General features: G+C 37.5%; 2 protein-coding genes and 1 long non-coding RNA gene across 3 annotated transcripts in view; 2 read left to right on the forward strand and 1 right to left on the reverse strand.

The window, feature by feature from the left end:
* The window catches only part of LOC149035201 (uncharacterized), a 7,762-nt gene extending 902 nt beyond the window's left edge, over nucleotides 1-6,860 (forward strand). Inside the window, exons 2-7 of the mRNA XM_089192476.1 lie at nucleotides 1-284; nucleotides 649-687; nucleotides 1,079-1,147; nucleotides 1,616-1,789; nucleotides 4,944-5,578; nucleotides 6,100-6,860. The exon at nucleotides 1-284 is cut by the window's left edge and continues 154 nt beyond it. Of these exons, the coding sequence (XP_089048602.1) occupies nucleotides 1-284; nucleotides 649-687; nucleotides 1,079-1,147; nucleotides 1,616-1,789; nucleotides 4,944-5,578; nucleotides 6,100-6,279 (1,381 nt within the window). The 3' untranslated portion in view covers nucleotides 6,280-6,860. The remainder of the gene's footprint in view (nucleotides 285-648; nucleotides 688-1,078; nucleotides 1,148-1,615; nucleotides 1,790-4,943; nucleotides 5,579-6,099) is intronic.
* A 2,466-nt stretch (nucleotides 6,861-9,326) lies between these two features.
* On the forward strand, nucleotides 9,327-9,995 carry LOC149035202 (uncharacterized). The gene is made up of 2 exons (XR_016182334.1): nucleotides 9,327-9,605; nucleotides 9,831-9,995. It is a non-coding gene; the product is annotated as an uncharacterized LOC149035202 (long non-coding RNA).
* On the reverse strand, nucleotides 9,883-11,545 carry LOC149035203 (uncharacterized). The gene is made up of 2 exons (XM_089191718.1): nucleotides 10,967-11,545; nucleotides 9,883-10,546 (listed from the first exon to the last, which is right to left on the reverse strand). The coding sequence occupies exons 1-2, from the start codon at nucleotides 11,528-11,530 to the stop codon at nucleotides 10,493-10,495; spliced, it is 618 nt and encodes a 205-aa protein (XP_089047844.1). The 5' UTR covers nucleotides 11,531-11,545; the 3' UTR covers nucleotides 9,883-10,492.
* Between the last annotated feature and the right edge of the window lie 352 nt (nucleotides 11,546-11,897).

Here is an 11,897-nt window from a genome sequence, read left to right on the forward strand (position 1 = left end):
GAATCAAATCATCCAAAAAGAGAATACCATTGAGTACTTCATAGGTTTGTGGAAAGATACATCAACTAAAGTGTGGAGATGGTTAAGTGATAACAGCACAGTGAATGTGTCCAATGAAGAAGGCTGGCCCTGGGCACCTGGACAACCTAGCGACGATTCTTTTAAAGAGAACTGCGCGCAAATGTACGGAAATTATGAGGATAAGTACGGGCTTTATAATGATGTCAGCTGTACTTCGCCCCTGAAAACAGCAGGATACATATGTGAATTTAGAGGTGAAGGAGGTAATAGACCCTTAATTCACATTACGCGAGACTGAAAAAAAGAATAAGTAAATGTATTGCGGCCCAGTCCCTCTCTTGAAAGTCAGTTACACCGAGGAAGAAAGCTAAAAAGATTACATAGCATATTACAAATGCTAGATAGACCATGAAGTCACCTTGGGTCCTAATACTGAGGCAATAAGGACTTCTTGTTATGCAATTGGCTAAATTATTTTAATATATCTATTTATTCGTTTTTATTAATTTGTGTGTCTTTTTTTCATATATAGATACCGCACTGTTACCATTGCTTTGCGCTGCATTTAAATTAGGATATAAAATCACAAAATTACAATGATAAGTGAATTTTCATATTCTCGTCTAGGGAAAAAATCAGCGAAAGCGACAGCATCCACCACAACAAGTAAGTATTAGCGTTGTAACTGTTGAAGGCTTGACCTATCCAACAAATATGTCTAGACGATGATGTGAATCAGCGCTAAATGTAAGTATAAATCAAGTTAAGTGACATAACTTCCCCCGACTCACTCCCTGAAATTCCTGCAAATCTTTAACTTTAAATTTATACATATATGTAATGAGGAACAGACAAACCTTAAACAAATAGAAAAAAAATGTGCATACTTTTGGTTCTTTGTTCAGGTTTGTTGTTATTTACCACTTTTGTGAGCATTATCATTATTATTACCTACAAGTATTTGTACAATTTTTCTATGTTAGAAAAACGTTGAATTTTTATTGAAAATGCTAATAGTAAATTACTAACTTTGCTTTTGTGTTCCTCTTTAATTTAGGACAGAATGATGGATCCCAGACATCGACAACTGCTCGGGTCAAAGGACCATCTACAACTGCGACAACAAGTAAAAGCTTATCTACTCTTTTTTTCGGTTATTACCATTTTTCATGCAAAGATTTATTCATTTATTCATGTAATTTTCCAAGTGTAAAATAAATTCGTACCACACTGTTACTGTTAATTTGCACTTCCCTTAAAAATGGATGGGCAATCATCAAAGCATAGGTATGATATACAGAAAAGAACCTTTAAAAAAATAGAAACAAAAAAATTTATCACTAGTTTTTCAACTTCCATGCGTTTCATTCCTTTGTCTGTTCTGTTATTAGTTACCACCATCATTATCACCATCGTTTTATTGACTTTACAGTGTTTGTATAAATTCTATAGATGAGAGCAACGTTGAATTTGTATCGAGAATGCTAACACGTGGATTTAATTCATCAAAGCATTTTACTATTTTTAAAATGTTGCATCTGAACGTTTGGTTCCATGCCTTATCTGAAACAGCCTCCTCTTTTATATATCAATTAAGGGGTCACGTCAGGGAATACCGTCACTGAATATCCCTTGGCAGACGATGTACATGCTAGCAAGCCTAACCTAATTGTGATTGTTGTGGTGCTACTGGCCATTTTCATTCTGCTTCTTGTAGTCGCTTTCGGACTTATGTTCTTTCGCAGACGTCGGAGCCACGATAAACAATGTAAGTGCCTTTAACTGTGTTTTCTTTTGTTTCGTATCTAACTTTTTGTCTATCATGATGAACAATCCTTTTCGTGTGCGTTACATTACTTTCGTCTCCTTTACTTTTTACCTTGAGTTATCCACGTAATCAGTCAACTGTGCAAAAGAGCATGTACTTAAAATCCATTTTAAATGTCCTTCTGCATGATGATTCCAGCAGTTTATGCATTACTGTATTATTTACTTTTTGACAATGATTCGAAAAGAACAAAGTAAAGGTTTTTATCGAGGGCCGAGGGTTGAGGGGAAAATGTTAAGGGTCGAATGTTCAAAATATGTTAGCGCTTTATTTATTTAATTGTTTATTATTACTTATATTTCCTCGAGCGCAAGAGGTTTATTAATTTGTCGACATCCGCGCCTGGATCACGCAAAACAAACTTGGTTATTTATGGCGGTTCTTTCAACGGTCAAGAAACCTCTTTTTGTGACGAGTTTCGACGGCTGAAGTATTTTAGAGAAAAAAAAAAAAAAAAAAAAAAAAGCGATTTGGACCATGGGCTTCAAAACAAGAGCAAATTTCGAGCTATCAATGTTTCACTTCCGCTTCCCATCTATCTGCGTCGCAGTCGTATTTTACGCCGATCTTTTTATATATACGATGTAAATTTCGTCTATAACGCTTTGAGTTTCCACCGATCGACTTTGCGAAGTTCTGTGAATCACGTATTTATAATTTGAAAAAAACATTTTTTGTATCTTGTGGTCGCAAAATTTCCCGCTCTTTTCTCTTAGCCATTCGCACGTTTTCTCTTTTGAGCCCAAGGGACTTAAAATATCAAGGTACTTAATCATAGATTTCGTATTACTGGGGCAAAGAATATCGTTCTTCCTACCAAGAACCACGTTATATAGAGGTCCATGAAGTTGTGGTTTTACTTTTGGGAGGATTTTAACAACGTTCTCTGAGTAAAGCTGAAAGTATTCCAACAAAGATTATTTAGAAGGGAGAACACTGACAAAAAACCCTTCATTACGAATAACTCACTGAAACACGCGCAAGTGAAATAGGAGAATGCGAGAAAGTGCTAAAGAGAGGAAACGAGAGCCAACATCCTGGTATTGCTGACATTTGGAGAAAGGCGGGAAATCTTACGACCACGTGATACAAGGAATGATATAATAATAAATTTTAAATAAGCAAAGAAATAAATCAATCAATAAATTAGGAAATTTTTGAACCCTTGACATTTCACCCTCGACACTTGACTAGTACCTTCACTGGAAAGAACGCACTTACGTTTCCTATTTTTTTAAAAAAAAATTAATTTTTTTTTTCTTTCAACACTAACAACGACAACGACGGTGAAATTTAATTGGTGACACGATTTTGGGGATAACTATGGAAATTATGTTACAATGAGTAAGTATACACTAGATTACTGATACGTATTTAAGTACACTTAAAGAGTTTTGCTTATTATTAAGTATATAAAAAGGAGGTTTCTTTTCTGCCTCTCAGTTACATTTGGCAAACCACTGTCCCGGAAGCTAATAAAGCATTTGTTAAAAAAAGAAAAATAAGACATGCAACAAATTGATCAAATATAGAGGCAATGAAATGCCCTTCAGCATGTCGCTTTGGCTGGTTGTCGCCTGTCTCCAGGACAGCGAAAAATAGTCCTTAAGTTAGAGATACACACGGCAGTTGTCTTTTGCGTACCATGGTCCTTCTTACAAAAGCGTGACAAGTTCGGAAGTAAGATAAGCAGTACCAGGGCGTACAGTGACACTATGAACTGATGTTACAACAACTGAGTCATTTAATATAAAACTGCTGACCCTAAAAACATTACTTAGAGAAATTATCAGAGTCAAAAACAAATTTGTTTGATAAGCAATTTACTGCACATTATAAAATGTTCAGAGAAATGCACGCGCCGTGATTGGTCAGAACGAGTTCATTATTTAACAAATAGATTCCAAGTTGAGAGATAGAGCACGCGCCTTACGTCACACAAGTGCACTGTTGAGATATAATGCACGCAGCCAACGTCATCGGTACGAGCGTGCGCAATTCATGATACATTTAAGTATAGGTAATCACATGATTTCTAGTGCAATCTGGAATAAATAAGCACGAGTTAATTTTTTTTAAAAAATTTCACGAGCCCGTAGGGCCAGTGCAATTTGTGGTCTTTGAAAAAATTAACAAGTGCTTATTTATTCCAAACTGCACCAGAAAAATCATGTGATTACGTATTAATAATATATATGAAAAAATATGAGATAGCTTATCATAATTACGCAGAAGCAAAGCGCGCATCAAGTGCAAAAATAATTTATTCAAACCTGTGCATTCGGTCAAAATAACCGCGTAGGGTCCAAACTATATTAATAATAATAGTAATATTCAATGATATTTTCACATCTATAAGGCACAAAAAAGTTCGAAGTCCAGCAAAACATGTCAAGAAATTATTCGGTCTGAGTCCTAATCACTTTCGATGGAATGTAATCGTCGTTTGCAAGGTTTAACCATGTTTGTTTTAATTTCGGCGTAGAATCGCTCGAGCAAAGTGTTAAGCTGGATCGGCTCGTAATTTTCATTTCGGCCTTGGCAATTCCCCTCTCTAAACACCACTTTTTCCAAATCGACAACCAAAAAGCTGTGCTTTTTACAGTGTTTTCGTTGTTAGAGCTGTTTTCCAGCTGCTGTATTGTTGTTGCGGTGGTGAAAGAAGACCTACTTCAAACGCCGGCCATTGTTTCGCTCGCAAATTTTCAGTGTAGCCAAATGTTAAGACGTCCAAGGCTCGCACTTGATTGGCTATCTGTGAGTTTCTTCGATTATTAAACAATCAGAATGTCTGGTTGTTACTCTCTTTGCACTCAGTTAACCCTCTTCTGCATTGAATTATTTGAAAACTGCATTTATCTTAAACAATCAGAACTGAGTAATTTTTTCATATATATTATTATAAAAGAACCAAAAAAAACTTGTTCCTCGAGAAGTAAGAGAAGCACTCGCCTGCGGCTTGTACTTCTCCGCACTTTACCCGTGTTCTTAAAAATTCCCGCGTGCTTATATAACTCAACAATGCACTCGGGGCGTTTTTATTTCTTTAACATATCAGTAAAGCCTAATTTCTTGCGTCATAGATGACGTTTAGACGAAGATCGTGTCATATGCACCTACGAGAAGCCTTCGAGCTCTGAACTGACATCACTCGACCCTGTGCTTGTTCAACAAACACAGAGCTCCGCTGAGCTTACTGTTCACCTAACCCTTTCACGAACGGAATCTGGGCTGTCCACCTACGAAACAGTGAGCGACTGCAAAAAAGAGTGCGGCTATGATAACATTGAGACTAATCAAAAGTTGAGTTCAGTAAGTGAGGGATGTTCAGATATTCAGGAAACAGCGCCAGAAAACACAGTGTTGGTGAGTGGTAAGAAAGGAATACATCAGCCACCTGCTTTGTGCGATAAAAAAGAAGAAAATAAGGATCATGTATACGCTGTTGTTCATAAAGAAAGAAAAGGCAGAGCCAGTTCTGAAGCGAGCGCCCTCGAAAAGACTGCGGGCCACCCTCAGGAAGAAACAAGTGGTTTACCTGTGCAATGGGCGTCCCGTGTAGATCAGTCCCCGTCTCTGACACCAGAGAATCGTTCGTCTCATCAAACTGATTCAGGGCTCGATAACAACATAGAGGCTGCAGGGAGCGAGACACCTCAGGCTGGTGGGAACACTGATTATTTGTACGCAGCTGTTGACATGACAAAAAAGAAGAAGAAGCCGCCACAGGTAATACATCTTACAAATCCTGACAACAGTTTCTTTTTTGTTTCGTTTCTTTTGTTTTGCTTTTATTTGTTGGATTTTTTTTTAGATGAAGACGTGTTTCTTTTTCAACACTGTTTCATTAAGGAAACAGTCTTAGTCTATTTACTTCTTCGATTCATAATGTCTACGTATGATAATTAAGCGTACAGCTGGAGCACAGCAGCTGGACCTTTGCTTAAATGTCTAAAAGATCCTCTGCAACAAACAAGTAAAGAAAAATACAAGACTAAACTGATAAAAATAAATTTGAAATTAAAAAAAAACCTTGATAAGAAGCAAAATAAGGGAACACTGACCCAGTTATCTTATCAAATTCGTTTACAATCTTTGGTGTTTTATTTCTCATTTAATGTTGTTTTTGTTGCTGTTGTTGTTTGTTTGTTTATTTGTTAACCTCGTTACTGTGTTGCTATCGTTATTTAATGTCTCTTGTTTCACGATCTGCTCATAAGTTATTATTCTCTTTTCCATGTTCAATGTAGAAGCCCGCTCCATACCGTGGCCTTGTGTACGCAGATCTGATCATTTCCCGCGAAAACAGTGCAAAGCTTGTCAAAGAACAGCCCCAAACAGTATACTCCCAAATTGATCCCGTCAAGACAGCAAGTGTTAAGATATCACAGAAGAATCCGGAGGAGACAAAGGACGGCGAACATAAGTGAAACTCGCTTCCTATCTCAGGAATGTTTTAATGATAAACATGGAGATGAAAACAAAACTGAACGAAACAAGTATGCAGACCCCATAATTAGAGTTAGTGATCGGTAATTAATTGCTTTGTCATTATAAATACCCGACTAGTTTTCCAGAAATTTCTTCCTAGGACTGTACCCAGAATACTTTAGATGAGCCCCTTTAAGGCACTTGCATGTCAAAACCGAAAAAAATCAGTATTACTTATATGGGATAAGTTTGTGTTGGAATAAGTTTGTAGTCAGCGTCCCGCGCATGCGCGGACTGAAGGAAAACATTTCAATAGTTCAATTCACTATGTTCTCGGTGTTTAGTTTCATGCTAGAGGGAAGCTTTCTCTTCACGCATTGTCGAAATGATGAGTTAAGAATAAAAATTCAGTTATAAAGTCATAAATTCCCGAGGTTGGATGACGTTGAATTAAACTGCAGCGTCAATGTGTCAAGTTGTAAAACTTGTTTTAACGTTTTTATTTTCAAATACCACGGTATGGTGCATCATATAAAAACAACAAAAACGAAATTCGATAAATAAATGAACAAAATGGTTTAATAAATGGTTTTCATCTATTTCTTTCTATTTCATTCAAAAGCGACAAAACCTAACGATGGCTTTTCAACACCATTATTAAGCCCACCAAAGAACCTTTCTGAAACTGGCTAAGGACGATGATATACAAATACAAAATTATTGCAATCTGTATAAATGTTCGGCACTTCTAAAAAGAAAGCTAGCTCTTTAGAAGATCAAGATTTCAGAAAACTTAATTAAGTGTTTAGTAGAAATCAATTTCTTTCAATGTTTCCGTATATTCTGAATTATAAGCCGATCCAAATTTAAGTATTCGCACTCACTCCTTGGTTTTTGTACGCGGCATTCAGAAATATCTATCGTCTCACCTGTTTAATGAATGCAAAACGTCAGCCCACTCCCCTCCCCCTCCTCTCTTTAAAGAGAAAAATTAGAAGTAAAAGTGTAAAGAACCACTTTTCTTTCATCCGAGTGACTAGGACCCCAAGAAGCCTAAGGAACTGAGCGGTAAGGTAATGTTGCGGTCATCAGCTCGCGAAACGAAAGTCTTAAATTAGCATATGGTTTTAATGAAGCGGTAGAGAAAACAGCACAAAATCTCGGCATTATTTTTATTTGAAATAGCCCGAAATCCTCCGTTGTTTTCTGAGAATCAACAATTCTGGTATTTCTATAATACCACAAATAATTTTTCAAGAAGAGTCTCAGTTTCCAGCTGCTTTTCCCCCGCGGGGAAACGTAGGTCGACGCACGAAAGCTCCAAAGAAACAAACCCCTTACATTCGCATTCGATATCACCCCATGCAGCTCTAGTTTTGCTCTCACACTGGACGATGATCCGACAAAATACGAGTCTGGAAAACTAAGAAAAAGGAAAGGAGGTTTTCGCGTATGAGTCTATGGCAGATCGTTTCGAAGGGAAGGCAGGCAATATTCGATCGCTTTTCATTGCCTTGTAATAAATATTCCGCAGTTGTAAAACATAGGCATGCGTAGCATGCAAGGGTTATTTGTTTAAGCTGGGTAGGTCGAGATGGGACGCTTTCTGTTCCTAGTATTTTCATAACTTTCAAAAGAACGAAAATATCGCATTATTTCATTTTAAGAGAAAGACAAAAACCTAATTAATCCAGACTCACGCAGGTATATTGGGGTCTATTTTCTCTATTGTCTTAATAATTTTGAGCAAAAATAAAATACATCGGTGCCACGCTCACTGTAGTCTCCTTCGTAGCCATTGTTTGGTCTCATCACATAACACCCTATATTCCCCGTTGGAGAGAGAGCACTTTGCGTGACGGTTGCGGAAGAGACTATGCTTTCCACAAAAAAATCACTCCACGTAATTTTACAACGAAAAGCAACCTGAAACTCTTTTGTATCTCCAATAGACCCTAACCAAGAATATATTGCGATCTCGAATAAGTGAAGATTTACTGAACGAGAAAAAAGGATAATAATTCAAAGAGGTCTCCTTGATTGATCGTTACCTTTCTGAACTTTGCCCTCAGGGCGTGAAAAACGTAAAAAAAGGCAGGTTGTCTAGAAGGAATTAACACGCAAGGGGTTAGGTCCAACGCAGCTAAAAGCGAATTTTATTTGTGGAAAAGTCAAAACGCGGGAGAATTGCGTGAAATAGCCGCTATCAGTAGCATTAAGTTTCATGTAAATTTTTTTTCAGTGGGGTTGGATAATACGGTTAGAATATGTGATAAAATGTAAGTTGTTCACCAGGAGATGGCACGTGATAGAGCATAGTGTAATATGGACAAGTGGAATTTGATTGGTGGAATAAAATTCAAACACGTGAAAAATGGTGTAATGTGCATGTATTGCAATGATTGAGTATGTTCTGATCGGACTTTAGACGTTGTTTTCATAGAACGCGATGGAATGTTAGTTGTTTGGCGTATGCGTTGTGAGAAAAAGGAGCGAAAAAAAAACACGTTTTAACTAAAAAAAAATGACGCAACAAGTTAAATACAAACCTTTCATATCCTAATAAATCTCGACCTCAATCAACGAGGCTCTCGCGAAGGCCATTACACTTATCAAATGGGCCCAAATGTTCTGTTTAACTTCGTTCTCTGTGCACGGCACCCTGATTCCATGACATAATTTATAACAAAACAATACCTAAAGGCCGTGATTGGTGCAAGACATCTAAATGCTGTGATATGATTGGTGCACGCCGGGTTGGTGAGCGCTCTGAAGCGGAACAATCAGCGTCCACAAATATGGCGTTTGTGACCGTGTGGTTTTTAGAGAAGCCTGGAACTGAGTTAACGCCTATTGAAAACTGCCTCCGAGCGGTCCTGGAGTTAGTCCGAAGGCGCCAAAACTCAAATGTGCTGAAAGTACACAGTTTTCCCGTCATTTTGATACTAAATATGCCATGGTTTCTTCGATGTTCGCTTGGCAAGAGACAGTAGAGGAAATAGTAAAAGAAAAGGTAAGGTTTATTTGTCGTTTCTATCGTATTTTTGGCTAGGATAGTTTTTTAAGTTTCTCTACTTATCCGAGAATTTGTGCTACGAACCGAAACTTCAAAGCCTTGACAAAAGCTCTATGATTTTTGTTTTCCTAATTTTGCCTTCTTTCCTTAGTTTTTTATGAGTTAATTTCTAGGATGCCGCACACAAAGAACACGCGCTTTCACTTGGCTCAATTCATGAAAGCTCGCAAGGTTGCAAGGGAGAAAGCTGTTGATGAAAATCGCAAGCTATCGGCAGAGTACAAAAAAGTCCAGCGAGCCCAAGAAAAGGTGAGATAAATTTGTCCAGTATTAATGTTTTGGGAAGATTTTTATTTTCAATATCAGAGAATATTGTAACAAAGGATTATAGGAAAGTGGTGGAGGTCCATGTGTAGGGAGGCTTGAATTTCAATTTTGACAGGGTAAAAGCTTTTTATGTGTTTAAACTCTAAATGACACTTGAAATTAAACAATCAGTGCTTATGAAATCACTTGTATAATAATTGCTTTCAGTTGGCCACAGTCAGGGAACACTTCAAAGACATAACAAATGAATTAGAAAATATTCCTGTGAGTATACTCTTGATTCTTTATTGTGGTTGTTTTACCAGTACCAGTAAGTATGCAGCAAAAAACTGCTGGGTGCAACCTCCAACTAAGTCTGTAGGTTTGCATTGATTAGTGGTTGGATGAGGTTTAATTTTATGCCAAATTTTATTAATAATGTGAACAGAAAAATATTCAATTTTGTAAAAATAAAAAAAATATATTTTGCAAGTTCAATTTCGGTGAACTAACCACTTAACACAGAGCCAGTGCCAGAATGACAGCCATGGTCAGGCTTCTATGCCGGTACCTATGCAAGAAACCTGAGCGAGTGCCTGTGTTCATTTGGTCAGTAAAGACTGTCATAAATGACAGTGTCTCTAAATTGTAAACATCAACATATTGAATGTAAGATTTGGCTAAATATCTATTTTGTTATCATCCAACAACATCTAATTTAAATAATTGTGTTACTACCCAGTGTCTAATTTAGCAATATTTTAGTCACAGGGACAGGTATCTCAGGCACGAACAAGAAGCCCTACTGCACTTGTCAATGGAGAATCAATACTGGGACCAAGGACCCCAAGAAAAAGGAGGCATGAAACCATTGAAGCTGCTGCCAAAATTCATGGGAGCTCAAATGAACATTCCTCAGCCTGTTCGAGGGAATGTTTGACACTCTGCAAAAGAGATGCAAGTTAGATAAGTTAACAAAATATGTGACAGAGAACAAGCAGTTGACCAATAGAATAGTTTGTAAAGAGTATAAGAAGAGTGTGTTAGAATTTGAAAAGTCAGATGACAACATTGTTCGAAGTATTGCAACATATTATGCAAGTGGTGTAATGGGAAACGAAAGTACAAAAGTGTAAGACTGGTGCTTTCAATGAAATCAAATGAAGGCAAACCAGGGAAAAGAACAAGTATTTCAATTTGTAAAGGCTGTAAGGTTCCAAAGCTTCTAACTTATAGTAACCTTGTAGAACAGTTAAAAAAGTTTGACATTGGGACTGTTCATGAAATTGACCCAGACTATCTAGAGGGCTTAGAAACTGAAAACCAAGTCAATGGTGCATATAGAGACTTGAGACAATACCCACCACTTGCTGTGTCCTCTTAATAAATGTGATGGTGAAAGGCGTTTCAGAAGTTATGGAAACTTTTGAAGTTCCTTTTCTTGTTCCTTTACTCTGCTTAATAAGGAATTCTCGGACTGAGTCTCTGCTTAGCTCAGATAACTGGGCAAAATCTCGAATCAGTCTGTTCTCTCTGTTATAGTAGATTATATCTGTGTGTTTTTCTTCGTTGTGCACAACACCATAAGCGGAACGGGCCTTTTTAACCATCTGTAAAATTAAGGAAAATATTTCCGAGGACATCGCCCTTTTAAACTCTACAGTCCAAGCGCTTCGGGCCTTCATTCTTGGACTGAGGCGCCTATGGAGCATCTTAAGCCACATCTTCACTTCTCCTTCCAGGAGTGCTGTCGCTGGAATTTGTGACATTTTAGCTCGTTTCAAAGAGCTTTGGCCCACACGGTTTTTTTCAAAAATTGAAGTGAGAGCTGTTTTTACTTCTTCTTCAAACAAAAAGAAATTATCGACTTCATCACGTAAAGGACGAAGAGCCACAATAGCATTCAAAATGCTATTTTCATCCGCCATTTTGAAAACTGCTTTGTACTTTTATTCGCATTTCTGCTGTACAATCTCAAACAACAGCGGGCGACAAAGTTCCACTTCATGGCACGCGCCAGCCCGGCGTGGTGCGAGATACATACCCTAATGCGGCAATCCGATTGGTGCGAGATACATAACCTAATGTGGCAATCTGATCGGTGCGAGATACATAACCTAATGCGGCGATCTGATTGGTGCAAACAACATACCACTCTACTCGTTCACATAGACTTATTTATTTTTTTATAAAAAAAAAAAAAAAACTCAACAAAAACTTATTTGCAGCCCATCGCACGACCAATTTGTGTCTTTCGTAATATTGTTTCAAACTCTACAACACGGCGAGTGCTGT

This window comes from Pocillopora damicornis, chromosome 13 (assembly GCF_964200805.1).
Source record: "Pocillopora damicornis chromosome 13, jaPocDami1.2, whole genome shotgun sequence".
NCBI lineage: Eukaryota > Metazoa > Cnidaria > Anthozoa > Scleractinia > Pocilloporidae > Pocillopora > Pocillopora damicornis.